General features: G+C 37.6%; 1 protein-coding gene across 5 annotated transcripts in view; it reads left to right on the top strand.

Moving 5' to 3' along the window:
• LOC135203498 (probable methyltransferase-like protein 25) overlaps positions 1-16,016 on the top strand; it is a 60,921-nt gene extending 44,905 nt beyond the window's left edge. For 3 of the 5 annotated variants that reach the window (XM_064233225.1, XM_064233224.1, XM_064233228.1), the window contains 4 exons: positions 2,533-3,390; positions 3,555-3,719; positions 5,064-5,210; positions 11,838-16,016. In XM_064233225.1, the coding sequence (XP_064089295.1) occupies positions 2,533-3,390; positions 3,555-3,719; positions 5,064-5,210; positions 11,838-11,936 (1,269 nt within the window). In that variant the 3' untranslated portion in view covers positions 11,937-16,016. The other 2 variants (XM_064233226.1, XM_064233227.1) reach the window with 2 other exon arrangements.
• Positions 16,017-17,235: the final 1,219 nt, after the last annotated feature.

Below are 17,235 nucleotides of genomic sequence, written 5' to 3'. Positions count from 1 at the left end.
ACATGACCGAGATGAATAGTATCTCCTTAATTGAACTACAACTCGGGACTGCCTTGCAAGCCTCCCAAGAGTTACCAGTTTCAATTTTGAGATACTAGTGGTATTGTTTACAACAACAACACCACAGCGTTTGCATTCACCGAAATCCATTTCAGTTAAAATGCAAATGCTTGAGCGTATTTTCTTGCACTCGATGGTTCTAGCGGAAAGCATTCCTTCTTGGAATGGATTACCCGGCAACTCGGGATGACAAGTTAGCGAGAGCTAGCAGTGTCTGGGCTGCCTGCCGCAACCAGTCTTGCTGGCTCTCCGAGATAGTTCAGTCGGGTTTTGTCTCTCCTCCTCTGCGATGATTGACTACCGAATTGAATCTCTACCCGGCAATCACAGACTTAGGTCTCTGGTTGGCTGGAATTCACGCATACATGTATGACCATCTCTACTGCATCGCTTTTTGCCGTTGCAAGAATTTTCAGACAGAGATATCTCACTAGAACTCGTTATCATCTTTCTGTTTACCTCATGGTAACAGAAGTCTATAGCCTAGTCTTCCGCTTTATCGCACCTGCCGCTGCAATGACGCAGAATGATTTCTTCAGACATCTGAGTTTGTCTTTTAAATACATCTCGTAATTCGTAGGTGTGCAAATATTTTTGTTCACCCCGCCCTGCCAGCTCTACTTCCAAGTAATAGAAATTTCCTCCCTGATCCACCCATGAGAAGCAGTTCTTCAGGCAGTACAATCCCTTTGTTTTCATTACTGAAAGCCGCTCCGCTTTCATTGCAAACTCCGACTTCTCACCGAACAGCAATGAAATAGTCGTTTAGCATTTTCAGTCCTCTGTAAAACAATAGGGATTAAAGCCATCTTCACTGGTTGGTATCATCGACGGCACTTTTTCTACGTTCAGAATCTTGAGTTAACTTCTCTCGATTCAGCTGTGAAGATGTAGGCCCGCATTCACCTTAGTCTTTCACTGGCATATAGTATTGTTTCTCCTTAGTTGAGATTCAACAACTATGAGAACTTCTGTCTTGCCATCAGGGACCTCGGTCTCTAGAAGGCAATTGACTTTCGTCTGATAGGCGCATGCCTTGAGAGAATCATCATCTCGTCTCCCAACATCGGTGGCGAAGAAGATAGACGATTTGTATGGTTTCTCGGCATAACCCTTCAAAAGGCGAGTGTCACGTGACTACGTCTCGAATGCATGACTGCTTGCCTCACACCGAGCACAGTCAGTCAGCAGCTGTTGAAGAGTCTGAGACCGTCATGAGCTACGCTGTGGACTTTGTCATATTGGCGTGTCCCTGTACCCATAAGGATCAACACCAACCAGGGAGTGTCGGGGTCTCTATCCACTGCGGAATATTACAAGACCGTGAGAGACTTCTCTGCAGTTGGATAGTCTAGTGGATGGGTACTTGTCATCACTGAAGAATATGTCAGACAGGAAGATAGATAAGGACATTGCAACCATATCTTTCTTTCCCTTCGGGACTGCCCACAGGTCCTTGGAACCTCATTTCCTTGGACCAGTGGTGGATGCTTGCAGGTTGTGTTTGCTTACCCAGCTGCTTCAAGAGGACAAGTTGCATCTTGTCCATGGCGTGCTGTTCTAGAGGTAAGAAGGATGCGAGAGTGACTGGCCTCTCTACCTTTCTCACCTTGTCCTTCCACTTCTCTTCTTCCTTCAGGTTGAGGATAGGACTCGAACTTACACTGGCTGGTCGGACGATTGATGTGGTAAGCTTATACATAAAGCATCCTTTTTATGTTTCTTATCAGAATCATAGAAGCAATCCCGCTCCTTCCTCTAGCAAGGGGAGGAAGGAGACTGGCAATAATGCAAACCCCAGAACTTTGCATTAATGCCTCCGACGCTGAATATTCTTCACAGCCCATTTTCGGATGAGTTACGATTCCTCACTCATTTCGAAACGGCCCAGAAGTCTGACTCTTGATCATGCAGCTCCTATACTCTGATCAAGTTGTTAGAGGCAGGGCACTCCTCCTCACTCTTACGCCAGGAGGAGAGTAGCCTAGGTGTGTAGAACTCCAGTCGGTTCTAGAAGCTCACTCAGATTCCCACCAATCAGTGAGTCTTCCTTATGTAAAGGACTGAGGGTTTGTATATTGTGTAGGAACAAATCACAATTTTTGGAAGTAAATTGTATTTTTCCTAACTATACAAACTTGAGGTCCTTTACATACATGCCCACCTCATGCCACCCCTCAATCTGAACCTGGGCCGAAAGGCAAAGTGGAGTGTTTACATCTGGGCAGGCTAGCCTACTCGCCTGCCACAAGGTAGTTACTGCTTCATAACCTTGTTAAAGAATTCAACGGCCGTAATTCCAGCTACGCCAAAAGTAATTCCTTATGTAAAGGACCGAGGGTTTGTTAGTTAGGAAAAATTGTGATTTTCAAAAGCTTATTTTGCATTTCAGAAGTTTTGGAAGAGTCGTTTTCTGCTAAATTATGCATCAGTAATATATTTCATTTTTCAAAAGCTTATTTTGCATTTCAGAAGTTTTGGAAGAGTCTTAAGAAAACGGAAGAAGACAAACTGCTTGGTAGACCACTCAAGAAAGGGAAACACCGAACAAGGAAAATCAAGCCAGTGGAAGCTGAGTTGAGAGAGAGTCCTTCTTCACAATATAATAGGGACAGCAGTAGACACATAGCCATTACTGCTTTTGTAACAGAAAATACAGATTTATTGCAAGTCGTTAAGGCGAGTATTGAAAGTGGGGACGATGTTTCAAGCGGATCGTTAGTTGAAGATGGTTCCTCCAGCTTTACGGGTAATCAGAGTAGTTCTTTTGAAAATGAATACCGTGAATTAATGCGGAGCTCTGATACTAGAAGATTAGAAGATGGAAATGCAAAATATTATATAGATAGAGCAAGCAAGTCGGAAAGGCCACAAGAGAGTGGAGAGAGAGACAGTGCTGAAAATTATGTTTTAAAGAATAAGGAGTCACCTGTAGCTAGTCAAAATAAGTGGTCTGATGTCAACAAACTAGGGTTAGTTGGATTACACACATGTGGAAATTTGGCTCCCAGTAGCATGAAGATATTCCTATCCAATCCAGCATTAGCGTTCCTCTGTAATGTTGGCTGCTGTTATCATCTGATGGAAGAGGAATTTAGTCAAAATCCTTTCATTGATTATGGGGATGGTAATCGAGATAAACCCAAACCACAAAACACTGATGATGTTCCAAAACTTAAGCCTGTCAACCCGCTGCATCCTTCGGAGATTCCTGATTTAAGCTTGGGGTTCCCTTTATCGAAGGTTCTCAGAGATGAGAGGTTCTCTCTTGGCCGAAATAGCAGAATGCTCTCCTGTCAGCCTGCAGACAGATTGAATTGTACGGATTTGGTAAGTTACACGTGATTTCTTTATATTTATCTATGATGCAGAAGTCAAAGGTCCATAGAATATTTGATTTGCACAGTGTTTTCATGGATGATTTATTTCAAAGAATACTATTTAATTGGACCGCCTTTCAAAATTAGTAATGATAATGCTTGTGAAAATTGCAGAGCAGCACGATGTCACTGTATTGGCGATCCTTACTGCAGGTACTCTTATTGAATAAGGTTGGGGACATATCCGATATGGCTCACGTTGGCCGTATTGCTGCAAAGTGCCAAAATTTCAATGAGTATGCGCGTGCTGCATTTGCCAAATTAGGAATTGATGTAGAGGTTTGTACATTTTTTTACGATTATTAATAGAGGCAGGTGGCTTTTGGTTCAGTAGATTACTTGTGCTTATTTTACAATTGTTAATAGAGGCAGGTGGCTGTTCTGTAGATTGGTATTTGTGCATATGGTATGAAATAGGTGGTAAATGTTGTTATACACAACTAGTGTGAATTTTTTAATCAGGATTTTTTAAATTATAGAGGAGCATCACCAGACATCAAGATAACTATATGATTCATATTTTCCAAAGGGAATAGGTCTTCTCATGGAAAGATAAACACATTAGGTATAGTGGTCTTGAAACTATTGTTGAGTGCTCCTAATTTTGTTTTAGAAACTAGTACAATTGGTAATGTGCCGGTTTCCTGACGTCCGCCGGAGAGGCAATAGCCTGGTGGAGGGCTGAAACTGTTAACTTTAACTTAACTTTAAATATTAGAATTAATTAAAAGTTAGTTGCACTTCAAGGATGAAATCTTATTAGCTTGTAGCACTAAATTTTAGGTAACTTTAAATATTAGAATTAATTACAAGTTAGTTGCACTGATGTATCTTTCAAGGATGAAATCTTATTAGCTTGTAGTGCTAAATTTTAGTCTATGTTGACTGACTGGCATGTTATTCGTTTTGTAGATAATCTGCTATGTCGTAGACTGTGTTGCAGTGACCAAAGTCAACAGTCATTCCTTGAAATAATTTACGTTAATTGTATTTTCATATCTGGGATTTTGTACGGTGTACTTACACAGTAGAGAAGGTACTAAGAAAAGGCAGTGATCTAAAGTTCTCGTGTGTAACATACCTGGTCATTTTTGGCAATTTGTCTTACTTGTTTGATCAGTATTCCAGCATGATTATTAATCGTTGTGTGTTGTATTTATTTGCTCATGTTATTGACTAATCCTTTAGAGAAGACCTGCTGTTGTTGGTATACTGTGATTTTTTTTTCTTAGCAATAGAGAAGACCTGCTGTTGTTGTTACCGTGATTTTCTTTCATTTTCTAAGTAGCGAATACATTTCTTTAGCTATATGCGTGTCTCTCTAATCTTTCAAAATGCTGTGAGTTTATTATCTTTATTAATAGTATTCATTATTGATTGGCTTTGCTGACAGATCAATGAAATGTTAAGGACATTTGGAAATGAGGACTTCCATTGATCTTTCATGTTCCAAATGAGTAAATATTTTTATAGTATTGAAAATTTAATTGTAACTTTTTCAATATCTTAAAAGGAGCAAAGTATTTTATCGCATTTGACAGATGAAGATTAGTCTGGGACAAAAATTAATACTGTTTCATTAACTCGGACAAATTTTTATTAGTCTGCTTATTATTTACCCAGATGGAGGAGGAGGAACTGCTTGAATACGATAAGAAGTATGGATCACACATCAGAAAACTGGAGATGTTCTTCCTGTTCCGGGCTTCCCTGGCACCCATTATTGAGGGCCTCATTCTTCTAGATCGACTGGCATATTTGTACGAACAGGTAAGATTGGGGCCGACGTGAATGAAGAGGTAGAAATGCACCTCTACTTACGAACTTTCCGTTACGAACAACCATGATCTTAAATTGATACTGTGCTTTACTTTAATAGTCTCGTCATAATCTGCTTGATGTATTTAATGTAATTAGGTTTTGTATATCATTTGCATAAATAAAATCCTCTATAAAATGCAGTACAGTACTAGTATTGTGTTTTGGTATGAAAAAAACATAAATAATACTGTGCATATTGACTCTTTGAGTATATCAAGTTGGACTTACGAACAGATCAAAGATACAGTTGGCTGTTCGGAACATAACTTGTTCGTAATTAGAGGAGCGTCTAATGATTGTGTAGTATAGGAGTATAGACTGTAGTGAAAAGGGATGGAACTGGAATTGGTATGAATCCTGAGAAGTGTAATAATGAATTTTGTAGAAGTAACTAAATAACTCTGAGCCAAATTTGTGTAAATCCTATTATATATTTTAAGTGATGTAGCTTTTGTAGAGTAATTGTTTGGTAATATATTAGCCCCCTTGTGGGTGTGCTTCCATTACATATTGAAAGCAAGTAAGGCATTCTGCTGTATTTCTTTCCTTAGTTCTAGCTTAGAGTAACTTTATAAAAAAACATTTTTAGCCCTTGTTCCTATTGTGTAAATCTTGTTTTAAGGTTTAGCACTCTTCGTGTAAAAGGTTACTTCCTGGTGTGAGTTTTGTACCAGTAGGTAGATGGCACTTTCTCTGCATTGCTTTGTGCTCTTTTTACTTCTCATCCATTCTCTATTGTCACAACCCACTTGGAGGTAAAGTTTTTCTAAGATCCTTGTTCCAGTTTGCATTTAATATTTAAGATTAAATATTTCAGTCCTGTGAGATTTGAGATGTGGGACAGAGTGATATTGTTAAACATCCATAATAATAATAATAATAATAATAATAATAATAATAATAATAATTAGTAGGGAAAAACTCTCTATCACGAGAGTATATATAATGTTCTAAAGGGTCCACAATAATACAAAGTGTGAAAAGTCTGTGTATAATTTTGAAGACTTTACAGAAAGCTTTGGGGAACGGGGGGGTTCGAAAGCTTTCTGTAAAGTCTTCAAAATTATACACAGACTTTTCACACTTTGTATTATTGTGGACCCTTTAGAACAAAATAATAATAATAATAATAATAATAATAATAATATATGAAGGAAGGAGACCCTCTCTCAAACATGTTTTGTTAAAGATGATGGCAGCATCAGTGGAATTGATTTTATATATGGTCTTTTCAATTCTTCTTATTATTCTCTTCTCATCAGGGATGATATTTGCTAATAGCTGGCCGATGTTCATATCTCGGTGAAAGAAATGTTTTCTAAAAATAATAATTTATTGATATGATAACAAAGGTGGTTAACAAATCTTAGTCTAAGGGCGTAACAGAATTCCAAACGTTTCCAACCGTATCATCGGTTTATTTTCAAGGAAAGGTGAGCGTGAAACTGATTGGAATGGGGTCGTTCGGCGGTATTTATTGTCCCAGGTGCTCTGTTTGATGGGCGCTGCGTTTTCATTGGCTGAACAGAGGATTAAGTCCCTGAGTCAAGCCGTCTTGCAGAGGTGGAAGCTCGCACTGCTCTTCTCGTGCGGACGCTGGAGACTGGGAGCGTAGTATTGGGAAGGTCATTACCGATAGACGGGGGCACCTGATTGGCCCGTTCGACCGGCTCTATGGTGCTGGCGGGTGGCGCCCTACGTGCCACCGTCGGGAGGAGTGAAGTCTCTTGGGTGGTGTTGAGGCTGGGTCTCTCCTTCCCAATGTGTAGGGCCTCCAAGAGGCGGAGGCGACGGTGGTCTGCTGCCTTATCGATAATTCTGATATTAGGAATAATGTCATTCCTAGTTATCCTGGTATTGTGGACGTTTTTGGCATGATTATGGATGGCGCCTTCCTGAGCGTGGCAGGATATCCTCTTCGAAAATCGCATAGTCGTCATACCAATGTAAGCGCCGGGGCATTCCCGGACAGGGCATTTGTGTAAGTGTTTACATAATAAAAATATGGAATGTTAGTCCATATATATAAAAGACTAAAACTAAAGAGGTCAACCAGATTGCTTGCAGGAATGTGATCAGACTAGAGACGCTAAAGATGACGTATACAATAAAAGTGTCTTGGGGTTTGTAGATCACTTACGAAGTCGGTATTATCTTCTTGGGTTATGACGACGATGTGTTAAACTCATGATGATTCGGTGAGGAGGTTCTTGTTATTTTTGTACTGGTAGACAACGTTAGTTTTCTTGAGAGGGTCCTGCATCACGGGGGCTGGATTGTTTTTCATAATCAGGCCACTGGTCTTCTTGCTCTTGTAGTAAATTATTAGTTTCACTTTTTTCGCAGGGTCCGTGGGGGAGACATTCCTTTCTATGATGGTACGAAGGGCTCGCTCGTCCTCTTTGTATTTCTTATGAAATACTCCCTTGTAAAAGAGAGTGACGTCTTCAAGGGCGGCGGGACGAGGCTTCTGCTGATACCATTTATCGATGTTTCTGCAAATGCATTTAGTGATGTCCCGGTTAGAATACCCGTTGTTAATTAAAACTTGGGCAACATGTTCTAATTCAGTGTGTGTGTCCTTCCACGAAGAGCAGTGTGAGAGAGCTCTCCTGATGAAGGCGCTGATCGCAGTGCGCTTGTATCTCTCTGGACACTCGCTCTCGCCGTTCAGGCACATGCCCAGGTTCGTGGGTTTATCGTATACACCGCTGTGTTACGAAGCGCTCTTCCTTTGTTGCCCGACGAGGACGTCAAGGAAGGGGAGGCGACGGTCACGGCAATGTTCGATGGTGAAGTTGAGTCTGATGTGGTCGTGGAAGGCTTGTCGCAGTCGCTCTATTTCTTCCACCGTGCTGGCGCTGATGAAAGTGTCGTCAATATACCGGACGTACATAGACGGCTTCTCGATGTTTCAGCCAATGAAAACGCAGCGCCCATCAGACAGAGCACCTGGGACAATAAATACCGCCGAACGACCCCATTCCAATCAGTTCACGCTCACCTTTCCTTGAAAATGAACCAATGATACGGTTGGAAACGTTGGAATTCCGTTACGCCCTTAGACTAAGATTTGTTAACCACTTTTGTTATCATATCAATAAATTATTATTTTTAGAAAACATTTCTTTCACCGAGATATGAACATCGGCCAGCTATTAGCAAATATCAGCCCTGATGAGAAGAGAATAATAAGAAGAATTGAAAAGACCAAATATATAAAAATAAAATAATAATAATATAATAAAAATATAATAATTAATAATAATAATAATAATAATAATAATAATAATAATAATAATAATAATAATAATAATAATAATATTAAGAGCATCAAGGAAATAGATACCCTAATCCAGACTGTAAGGATTGTATCTGGGGACATCAGGATGGAGTTTGGAATAGAAAAATGCGCCTTAGTCAACATACAAAAAAAGGCAAAGTAACGAGAACGAAGGGATAAAGCTACAGATGGGAGCAACATCAAACACATAGATGAGACAGGATACAAATACCTGGGAATAATGGAAGGAGGATATAAAACACCAAGAGATGAAGGACACGATCAGGAAAGAATATATGCAGAGACTCAAGGCGATACTCAAGTCAAAACTCAACGCCGGAAATATGATAAAAGCCATAAACACATGGGCAGTGCCAGTAATCAGATACAGCGCAGGAATAGTGGAATGGACGAAGGCAGAACTCCGCAGCATAGATCAGAAAACCAGGAAACAAATGACAATACACAAAGCACTACACCCAAGAGCAAATACGGACAGACTATACATAACACGAAAGGAAGGAGGGAGAGGACTACTAAGTATAGAGGACTGTGTCAACATCGAAAACAGAGCACTGGGGCAATATCTGAAAACCAGTGAAGACGAGTGGCTAAAGAGTGCATGGGAAGAAAGGACTAATAAAAGTAGACGAAGACCCAGAAATATACAGAGACAGGAGAAAGACAGAAAGAACAGAGGACTGGCACAACAAACCAATGCACGGACAATACATGAGACAGACTAAAGAACTAGCCAGCGATGACAATTGGCAATGGCTACAGAGGGAGAGCTAAAGAAGGAAACTGAAGGAATGATAACAGCGCACAAGATCAGGCCCTAAGAACCAGATATGTTCAAAGTATGATAGACGGAAATAACATCTCTCCATATGTAGGAAGTGCAATACGAAAAATGAAACCATAAACCACATAGCAAGTGAATGCCCGGCACTTGCACAGAACCAGTACAAAAAGAGGCATGATTCAGTGGCAAAAGCCCTCCACTGGAGCCTGTGCAAGAAACATCAGCTACCTTGCAGTAATAAGTGGTACGAGCACCAACCTGAAGGAGTGATAGAAAACGATCAGGCAAAGATCCTCTGGGACTATGGTATCAGAACGGATAGGGTGATACGTGCAAACAGACCAGACGTGACGTTGATTGACAAAGTCAAGAAGAAAGTATCACTCATTGATGTCGCAATACCATGGGACACCAGAGTTGGAGAGAAAGAGAGGGAGGAAAATGGATAAGTATCAAGATCTGAAAATAGAAATAAGAAGGATATGGGATATGCCAGTGGAAATCGTACCCATAATCATAGGGGCACTAGGCACGATCCCAAGATCCCTGAAAAGGAATCTGGAAAAACTAGAGACTGAAGTAGCTCCGGGCCTCATGCAGAAGAGTGTGATCCTAGAAACGGCACACATAGTAAGAAAAGTGATGGACTCCTAAGGAGGCAGGATGCAACCCGGAACCCCACACTATAAATACCACCCAGTCGAATTGGAGGACTGTGATAGAGCAAAAAAAAAAAAATAATAACTATTAAAAAAAGCAGGAAGCAGACCTTCTCGGATACATGTCTTATTAAACAGAATGGCAGTTAACTGAACTTACCTTATAAAGAATTTTCTCTTTTCCTGATAATTTGTCTTTCATAATCCATGAGACTGCTAAGTAATTTACCTATATTCACGGTGTTATTCTGGTATTTTGAATGTCAAGGTCTGGTATTTTTAATACTAAAATATATGAAGTATATATATAATTTGAAAATACTAGAATACCAAAATGAATATATGTCAATTACAGCAGTCTCATGGATTATGAAAGACGAATTATCAGAAAAACAGAGAAAATTCTTTAGAGGATAAATTCATTTAACTCTTCCATTCTTTTTAATAAGAAATAATAATAATGATAATAATAAAATCTTGGAAGGAGACCCTCTTTGGGGCAAACTTCATTGAAAACATTGGCACTCTGTAAGCCGCTGAGCTTTCACTTCGCCTTCTCAACTTGGTATACAAGTTTCTTCGTTTCAGTAGGTAAATTATAAAGGAGCTGACTGAAGTTCTTTCGTTGCTCTGGTGCTTTGGTAGTCACTTGCTTACCATTGAAGGTGGGAATGGCACCAAGGGTACATGCAGAGAGTATTTATTTATACCCAAAAAAGGTTTTGCAAAAGAAGGAGAGGGGTGATTTTTCATTGATCAGTCATATTGCGGTAGCTCTCCTGACGGGGGCATTGATTGGGTTGGGGGTTGGTGATCTCTGCTCACAGCTCTGGGTGGAGGGAGGCTGTATTGTTTTCTTGTGTGCTCTGTGTGCTTTTTGTTCTCCTGACATTGGTCAACAGGAGGAGGGTTTCTTGAGTGATATTTAGTGTAGGTTTCCTTTGCAGAATAGTAAGGACCTGCTTATAGCGAAGGCAGCGGTGGTCCTTGTTGCCATCGAGAAATGATTCCGGAGCACACTTGTGGTGTGTGAGTCCTTGAGTAGACCAAAGAGTGATGGGGATCTTGGCTGACCTGCACACTGTTGTCACATCTTTATGAGAAGGATGACTGGAAAGATTGATGGACAGTGTGGGCAAACAAAAATCCCTCCCTGTCTTGAGTCCTTTTTACTCTTGCTATCAAATCAAAAGCACTATTCTAGCCAAGAAGACCAACTATGAGAGATGTCTTTAATGTTGGTTGAGCTGTCTTATGGATCCCTGAGATGACTATCAGAGTAACTCTTTTGAGGACTAACAGCAGCTATTATGTCAAAATAATATCACTTCCTGTTCAGAAGAGAATGGTTTTAATTCTTTTGAATTTTTGTAAGATTGGAAGTTTATCAAGTACTGTATTGTTCAGTGTATTATCTAGATTAAACTATCTGCTTTTCTAATTGCTTTCCTTAAAATATTTTTTGAGTGTTGTAGAATGTTTGTAACAAGAAACATACAATATTTTGGATAAAAATGGCTTTTAACACTTCTGGTATAAGTTTGTAACTGGAATTACATTGCTTTGTGGTTTTATAAATGCAAAACTGTGCATGTTGTTATGCAATTCTCTTGGTATTTACAGTTTTAGTGATATATTTTAGAAAATTACATCTCCATCTATAATATAGCAGCTTATTTTCACAATCATTCATGTAACAGTCTGTTAACCTAATTGTTTCTTTAAGAAATGAAGAAAAAAATTGGAATGGCTCAACTTGTTACTTATGTTTGATTTGTTTAGGTATCAGTAATGTACAAGAAACCTAAGCCTTTTCTCTTCCCCCCCAGGGTATTGAGTCGGCTTACTTGGTACAACTGTTTGACCCTGTCACCTCCCCACGTTGCCATGCACTGGTTGCTTTCAGGAACAACTTAGTTGGTAGTTGATATTTGAAGCATTGTTAGTGATTATTGTTATTATACTTTAAAACATAGCAAAGTAACCAGAAATAAGTTGGTAGTTTATATTTGAAGCATTGTTAGTGATTATTGTTATTACTTTAAAACATAGCAAAGTAACCAGAAATAGTTAATAGTTTCTGGTCTGAATTATATATTCTTCTTCTTTTTGATGGTCTATTGTCTCAGGTTTATTTTTAAAATTATGTAGTATACTTATATAGCTGTCAATTTCCTTCTTGCTTTTGTAGTACCTTCATCTTGATAGAGTTACATTAGTCCATCCATATTCTCAAGGTTTAGGGATGATTGTCTTCCAAGTACAGAAATTGACTTAACTTCATATCCTTTTGAATACGGTTTGTGTTCTTATCCTGAATGTGTTGTTGCCAATTATGATTAGATTGATATTAAAAGGCACTGTTGGAAAGTTTTATTTGGGCGCTTCCTGATTTTGGGACGCAGTAAATAAAGAATGGGTTGCAATGCCTTGTGAGTAACTTTTGCTACAAGAATGATAAAGTTTAAGATACTTGATAATATGGTGTGGAAATTCTGAAATAATATTCTGCAGTACAATTTAGCTGATTTGCTTATGTGAAATATTTGTGCTGTCAGTTGGGCATATTATAGGGAAAATGGGGAAAACATTGAGGAAAGAAAGGGTAACATGCTAGGAAAATTGGAAATAAGTAAGAATATTAGAGAGTTATATTTATTAAAGTGATCAGACATCAAATTGTGTACAGATTAACACCAGAAGATGAATTTATGTTGACTTTCACTCAGGACAAGGAAGCAAGTTAGTCTTTTTGATTCCCTTTGTTTGAAAACCAGACATAAGATTGTAAGCAGAAAATGCATCAAATTAGTAAAGTTTTTGTTATGGATATATGCCTTAAATACTGAACCAGTTGTACAGGTAATTCTTTTACTATTGAATTTGAATTTGTTGAAATCCTTAAACTGGATTTATGCCTTTCATGGTGATGTGTCACTTTACTGAAAATAACTGTTTTAACATCTATTACTTCCCATGTTAGCATCATAAGAAATTTCTTAATAAAATAACCTTGATTCTCTTATGTATGGCCTGTGTGGATTGGTGTTCGTTTCCATTGACTGGTGCATAACATATCAAAATGCATCAATACTACATCAATACTATATATCTTTGTCTCTCACATGACATTTCACTATCATGAATGATTACTTCTCTGATTTGAGTCCACTACCGTCAGCAAGCCCAAGAAATAGGTAATTTAGAATTATCAAAAAGAAAATTACATTTGAACAGGAGTGAACCTAAGTCCCTCAGTAATACAGAAGTTGTAGACCAAATGCACTATTTGTCAATGCATAATTTGTAGGAATAAAAATCTTCAGCAGTGTTTTAATGCAAATTTCTGTCCAATCTCCTGTTTTGTAAGGGTTTTGCCTGAATTTCCATTGGCCTCTTTTCTTCATGTATTTAGTTTCATTCTTCTTGATTTTCTAGGCCTACTGAGTGGCTTGTGTTGTTGTACCTCCATATTCACTGTTTACACATCTGTCACAAATTCCTCATTTATATTACAATCTTTGTGATGCCCGATATCCATGATCTTTAGTATTATGTAGTCTCACTATTTCAAAATTTACTTTTTTATTAAAGATTCCAGATCTCGGCTATTTGAATTAGTACAAATCTCACACTGTACATTCATTATCGATTTTTGCTTTGTTGGCTAATGGTATGCTCTTGTTTACCAGCAGTCCAGTACAGCAATCTGTTTTTCTTTGTCTTAGTAGAACCAGCTTTACAATTGTCCCCACAAAATAGCAGAGTTGTTATACTTCTATGGCATCTCCATCCATCACAACATTCCTTGTTCTCTCTCTCTCTCTCATCTCCATTTGCTCTTCTTTTACATTTGGTTATTGAGAATCCCTTAATCCTATCTTTATCTTGCAATCCTGAGTATCTCTTGTCACACAATATGTTAACATGTTACTACATTACATATGTAATATTGAGTCAAACCCCTATAGTACCACTCTGTGTAGTGGAATCAACTTTCTAGACAACTTTCTTCGGGCACATTTGTTGATTTGTAATCCTCTCCCCTCCTTCCCACAATTCCATCTTGTAAACATTTGTTTATAGTATCTGAAGCCAGTTGTAAAAGAGAACATTTCAATAAATTGAACTACTGCATTATCTTGAAATGGCTTTGAAGCTGGAAGAATCTGTTGTAACATAGAATGCTGATATGTTTTTATGAACATTGAATTTTTAAGAAATAGTATCGCGTGAACAAGATTCAGTGTATCGCAAATGCGTTGTGATACAGCCTTGTCCATCCATTAATCCAATCCAAAGGTCTTTGTAACTAAAGAAAGATAAAGATTTTTTAATGTTAGAACATACTTTCAACCTGAAGGTACTCAAAATGACTAATTATGACTGTCTGGTGAAATTTTCAGTACAAAAATATTAATTTTATGTTCACCAGCTTATATGCAAATTTATTTATACATTATATTTATGGATTGTTCATTTTTGTTTAATTTTATATACTTATATATGTATATCCTGTTATATTTATTTATTTCTTAGATGGATATTCTTTATTTTTGGAAGTTCTTTTAACAAGTTGATGACCTTTTTGGTTTGTTCCTTATACTAAATCTGTATTCTTGTTTGAATAGTTATGGTAGTATAATACAATTTGAACTATTTATCTTTTTGTATTTGATTTATTTGAAATACTCGGGTGTCGGCAGTATGCTTTCAGTTTAATCTCATTGACATTAGGTAGTCTTTGCTTGAATGGACCCTGTAGGTGGGATATCATTCACAGTGTTTCTTTTTAGTTGCACTGTAGGATGTTGTAAATAACTAAAGTAGTAGTCTGGGTAGCAGGGAATCTCGGTTTCATAAAACAACGTTTCAAACAATACTTCGTTCATTTTCAAGTCCAAGAAATGTTAAATGTCAAAATGCTATTAATGAGTATACATATATATATATAAAACATTTAGAATAAAAATGTAAAATTTATTGACTTTATGTTTTTAGGATTTGAAAATGAACGAATTATTGTTTGGAATGTTGTCTTAAGATTATGACTGCAGCACAATGAAAATGTTAAATTAGAAGAAGCTTTGGCTCGTCTTTGTCCATTAGATTTATGATGTTGTCAATATTTTTGCAGCATCTTTTCAGCCCAGCTGCATTGCTCTTTTACTTTTATTTTTCATATTTTTTGTTTCTGCCTGTTTTTATTCCAACATCATGAATCTTACCTTACTCGTTTTATATAACCACATTGAAAATCAAGTATATTTAGGACAAGTCTCAAGAACATTTATGAATATGACTCACTGGTCTCAAGCTAATTCCTTATAATAAAGATTAAATCAACTACCACTAATTTCATAGCATATCATTTTTTATATTATTGCCCAATCTTTTGTCTTGCTTATTTCATTAGGCATCACTCACCCTTCACTAGGAATTGGTTTTCCTTTATGATAATGAGCATTATACAGTAGGTCAAAGACTTACTACAGCAGGGGATCTGTTCCAGCATCATGCCATAAGTTGATTTCAGCCATAAGTCAGTGATTTGCCATTATTGGCGCTTACGGTGCCGTAACTTGATGTAACGGTGAGTTACGGCGCTGTAAAATGCTGTTAACGACGCTGAAAAAGCACCGTGAGATTGAATCTTTCTTAAGTCAATGACACACTGTAGTTATTTCTTGTAGGTTGTGAAGTTAAGCAAGAATTGTATTACTATATATGTATAATAGGATTGTGATGTTGAGTTATAGAAAGTTGGTGTGTGTTTTGTTCGCTGCAATATATGCTTGTGAAGAGTAAGTACTGGATAAAATGTATCAGCCTCATGAACCATAAGTCACATATCTTACAAAAGGGCACATGTGTGTAATGGTCATATACTTTATGCTAGTATATTTTTTCATTCAAAATAGTCACCATATTCAGGTTTCTAGGCTGTGTCCGGGAGTTGTTCATTTCAAGAACTTTTGTTGCTTCGAATAAAAACATTTCATTCCTAATGCGTTTGTTGAACCTCGTGTTTAGCGTTTGTTTCAAGGTCTGCTGCAATTCTTTTTCATCCTTTCCATCAAGAGCTGCATAATCCCATTTATTCATGTTGAGATTTTTTTCAGATTCATCTCATCGAGTATTTTGATTCCATTCACTTTTTGTACATATATATTTGTAAATGTAGATGTCCAGCATAGCAGATCTACAAATCTTTAGTATTTGACGTAATTTCCATAAGCAAAATTACAAAGGACATAACAGTAACAAGATATATGAGAACAAATTATAGAAATATAGAAGTCTGCTGTATAGATGGATCTGGGAAACGCCCTGTTTGTGTTCATGACCATCAAAATTGTAAATTATTGGGGGATAGGTCTGATTTATGTTATCCTTGGGATATTATTGTTGTAAATCATTAAACAATATTGCTAAGTCACTTATTTACCCGGTGTGACTTGAATGATTTACTGTTAAGGAGTGATTTTTGGGAAGTTGTCAAAATAGTTGAAGAAGCTGGATAACGAAGTGGAAAGAGTACATATGGACTAGATGGAAAGTTAAGGCTAAAAGCTATGCTACCATTGGCTAAGATGTTGCAAATAACCTTGATACTGCTGACTGCATGCTGTATAAATTACTGCAGGAATTCACACCTTCTATTAACTGCATGGGAATATGGAGTTGTATTGTTTACTAATGTATTTTGTTGATTGTAGTTGTGAACACATACCCTTTGTTCCAAGGAAATAGTAGGGTTTGTGCAGACATTGAGTAAAGATGTGACACTATGTAAAAAATCAACTAGAACAAACCGTAATAAAACATCAAACAAGAAAATTGAATTTGCTTATGGATTTGGTAGTTTTATGCATTTATTGTAAGCTCATTCACTTGGAGGGTTTTTTTTTGACTCATTTTCATGGATAAAACTTTACTAGGATCCAATTCGTTTTTCTTACATAAAGATGTGTTGTAGGTTTGCTGTATAATGTTATGTAGCTACTTGATACTAATCAATGCATACATATTTACACTGAAATAGCCAGGAGGACACCAATAATATGCTTATCAAACTTCCTTGGGATAGATTGCCAACATGTGAAATGAGGAAAATGCTGAGCATGGTAAGTAAACAAGAACATTCGCTGAATGCAAACAGCCGCCAAAACTCAGCAATTGAACCCTCCTGGTTTTAGGGAGCGGGGTTTGAGTGCTAAGCCTTGG

The sequence above is a fragment of the Macrobrachium nipponense genome, chromosome 36, assembly GCF_015104395.2.
Source record: "Macrobrachium nipponense isolate FS-2020 chromosome 36, ASM1510439v2, whole genome shotgun sequence".
NCBI classification, from domain to species: Eukaryota; Metazoa; Arthropoda; class Malacostraca; order Decapoda; family Palaemonidae; genus Macrobrachium; species Macrobrachium nipponense.
This window is presented reverse-complemented; position numbering and strand designations above follow the sequence as displayed.